The sequence below is a fragment of the Grampus griseus genome (genome assembly GCF_964374135.1).
Source record: "Grampus griseus genome assembly, chromosome: X".
NCBI lineage: Eukaryota > Metazoa > Chordata > Mammalia > Artiodactyla > Delphinidae > Grampus > Grampus griseus.
The window spans coordinates 109342943-109346696 of record NC_138999.1 but is presented as its reverse complement, the minus strand read 5'-3'; the positions used below and the strand labels follow the sequence as shown (position 1 = coordinate 109346696).

The 3754-nt window shown below is 40.7% G+C and overlaps 1 protein-coding gene across 1 annotated transcript; it reads left to right on the top strand.

Annotated features, from left to right (window-relative positions):
• Positions 1-981: 981 nt before the first annotated feature.
• Positions 982-2115, top strand: ACTRT1 (actin related protein T1; the record flags this gene model as incomplete). The annotated part of the gene is given in 4 exon segments (XM_082681667.1): positions 982-1239; positions 1243-1263; positions 1267-2097; positions 2101-2115. Coding segments are annotated over 4 exon segments (1125 nt in total).
• Positions 2116-3754: the final 1639 nt, after the last annotated feature.

The window sequence follows — 3754 nt, the reverse complement described above, 5'->3', positions numbered from 1 at the left end:
GTTACGGTGTAGAATAGGTTAAAAAAAATTATATTCAAATGGAAGAACTTTGAATAAAGTATGCTAAATGAATGAAGCCAGACGTGAAAGGTCACATGTATAATTCTGTTTAAGTGAAAGATGCAGAAGAGATAAGTCTATAGAGACAACAAAAATATTATTAGTGGAGTTTAGGGCTCATGAGGATGGCCCGAAGAGGGTGATAGCTAAAAGGTGCAGGGTTTCTTTTTGAAGTAAAGAAAGTGTTCTAAACTTGACTCTTGTAATGTTTGTACATAGTTGAATATATTGAAATTCATGGAAATGGGTGAATGTATTGTATATGAAATTTATCTTAATAAATCTGTTTTAAAACAAAACAAATATAAGGGGGAATAAAAGAAAGGGTGTTCTGACCACCTCTGGAATTGGATTGTTGGCATCTTTACTCCAATCTGAACCTGTGTCTGCTGATTAGTTCCTTCCCTTAGCAAAGGAAAGGGTATAATTGTCATCCCACAAACAGCAGCTCAGCTGAGTATAGAAGTCAGCTTTCTGGGACAACCTCACAGCTGGGCCGCTTCATTAGATTCTAAGCCTAGGCCTTTGCTTCATGATCACAGACTTATCAAAAGCTGTTCAGAGGTATGGTTTGCCTTCCTCTGTTTCAAGTATCACCAAGCTAGGAGTACTGGTGGCTCAGAGACCCCACCCCTTAAACATCCTCTGATGCTCTCTGAGAACAATTGTTGCCTCGGCTACTTTATTACATAGTGAGCAGTCATCACTGAAATTGCCTCAGCAGGCCCTGTGCTGCTTGAAAAGGGACAGTATTCATGGGTTGAGGATGGGGTTAGGGGACAGCCTGCTAGCTCTGCTTCAGTGACAACCTAAGAACTTTGGAATCCTGTGGCTGATAAACTTCCAGAGGTACCTATTATCTCACAAAGTGGCCATGTTCTTTCTTTATTTTGGCGAAGGTCAGAAGAGCGTGCTGCAGACATGTTTAAGCCATATGCATTAGATACTCCAGCTGTAATTTTTGCCAGTGGATCAGGACTCTGCAAAGTAGGCATGTCTGGAGAGACTGGGCCCCATCATGTCATCATTTCTGTCATGGGGCATCCTAAATTCAACATGGCTTTACCAGAAGCCAATCAGAAAAATTACACTGTGGGGGGAAAAGCCCTGTTCAAGTATGGAGCCTTGCATTTGCACTATCCCATTGAACATGGACTGGTAACAAGATGGAATGACATGTAAAAACTCTGGAAGTATCTTTTTTAGTGGGAGCTGGGAGTAAAACCCTGTCGACAACCTGTGCTCATGACTGAGCCCTCCTTGAAGCCAAGGGAGACTCGAGAGAAGACAGCAGAAGTGACGTTTGAGACCTTCAGTGTGCCTGCCTTCTACCTGTCCAACTACGTGGTTGTAGCACTGTATACCTGTGCCTCTGTCACGGGCTTAGTGGTGGACAGTGGTAATGGGATCACTTGCACTGTCCCCATTTTTGAGGGTTACTCCCTTCCTCATGCCATCACCAAACTCTATGTGGCAGAGAGAGACATCACAGAGCACCTCACCCGACTCCTCCTGGCTAGTGGGTGTAATTACCCTTGCATACTCAACAAGGCCTTAGTGGATGACATAAAAGAGACGCTGTGCTATGTGGCCTTAGAGCCAGAGAACAAACTTCATAAGAAGCCAGAGGAGGTCCTGAGAAAATACAAACTACCAGATGGAAATGTCATCCACCTTGGGGATCAGCTGTACCAGGTACCTGAGATTCTTTTTGCACCTGACTGGCTGGGTGTCCACAACTCAGGACTATCAAAAATGGTCTCCAGCAGCATTATGAAGTGTGACACCAACATCCAGAAAAATCTTTTTGAAGAAATTGTGCTGTCTGGGGGCACCACTCTCTTCCCTGGGCTTGAGAAAAGATTTATGAAAGAACTGGAACAGCTGGCCTTCAGAGGAACTCCCATCAAGATCACCGCTTCTCCTGATGGATGTTTCTCTGAATGGATCAGTGCATCCATTGTGACCTCTCTGAGCAGTTTCAGGCAGATGTGGGTAACTTCTGAGGATTTCATGGAGCTTGGGACATATGTTTTCTAGAGAAGATGCTTTTAAAGGATTCAGAGCACAGGGGACAGCTTGAATTGTCAGATCATAGGAGCACTGGTGGAAAGTGACATTTTCCCTTGGGCTTCAGCATGTATTCAGTAAAAGTGATATGGCATTTTGGGTTTCAGTTCATTTTTGGTAGCATCAGAGTAATTTTTCATCCAGGTAGTGAATCTTTTTAAGTGATTCTAGTCCACCCTTCCTGTCTCAGGGACCTATTCAGTTTTCTCCTGATAAATCCTTGGGTTATGTGTTACAGCTGTGTCCACTTGCAGGGTTTGTAGTAAAAACAGGTACTTGAGCCTCATGCCTAGAAGCTTGATTCAGTAGGTCCCTAGAATCTTCATTTTAATCAAGTGTCTTAGATGTTTTTGATAGATCTAGTGTGAAGGAGAGACAGAATTACCAGGGAAAATGTGGGGAGGGAGGAGAATTAAGTTGAAGAAGGAATGCTACCCGGCTCTTAGGGCTCAACTGACCCTTTCAGTCAACTGGTTCTTAATTAGCACAGTAGGGCTCTCTAGTGATAGGCAGCTAAATAAGACAGAGCTGTTGTCCTTCCTTGTCAAAGAGGAGAGATGTGGAGAAAGATGAGGAGAGAAATTGCTATTTATTTAAGGATCTCTAAGCTGAGGGCCCCTATTCCCAGTTGGAGTATTAAGAATCAACATCTCTATTTTTTTAACTGAAGTATCGTATGCTTTGTAACATATTATATGTTACAGATGTACAATATAGTGATTCACAATTTTTAAAGTTTATACCCCATTTATAGTTATTATAAAATATTGGCTAAATTCTTCACATTGTACAAAATATCCTTGTAGTTTATTCTACACCTAATAGTTTGTACCTCTTGTTCCCTTACCCCTACCTTGCCCCTTCCTCATTCCCTCTCCCCACTGGTAAACCACTAGTTCTCTATATCTGTTAATCTGCTTCTCTTTTGTTATATTCACTAGTTTGCTGCAAATGGAAAAATGTTGTTCATTTTTATGGCTGAGTAGTATCTCACTGTATATATATACCACATCTTCTTCATCCATTCATCTGTTGATGGACACTTAGTTTGCTTCTGTATCTTAGCAATTGTAAATAATGCTGCTATGAACATTGGAGTGTATGTATCTTTTCGGATTAGTGTTTTGGTTTTTTCAGATATATACCCAGGAGTGGAATTGCTGGTCATTCTTATTATATTTTTCGTTCGTTTTGTTTGACTTTCAAGGATATTTATAGCCTCATTTTGTTAGGGGAAAAAGACTGAAAATATGTAATCATCATCAATGAAGAAATTGCTGAATAAATTATGCATACATTTTTTCTTCGTTAGCTTAGTTTTATTTTCCCAAAATATTATCAAGATAGAAATGGAAAATTTAGAGAAGTCTTTGTAGTACAATCTATTTTTATGGTAAACAAAACAGTGGCACTTTCCCATATATATGTATGTCTATGCACATTTGTATGTACATATATAAATGAATATGCTTTTTTACATGATTATAAGCACTTGGAAAAAAGTACAGAAGGTTACACACCATGGGGGTTGTTGTGGAACACCAGTTCACGTGGCTGAGGCAGTGAGGCCAAGCAAACTGAAACATCAGAGTTTGGAGCAGAGAAAGGTTTATTTCAGGGCCGA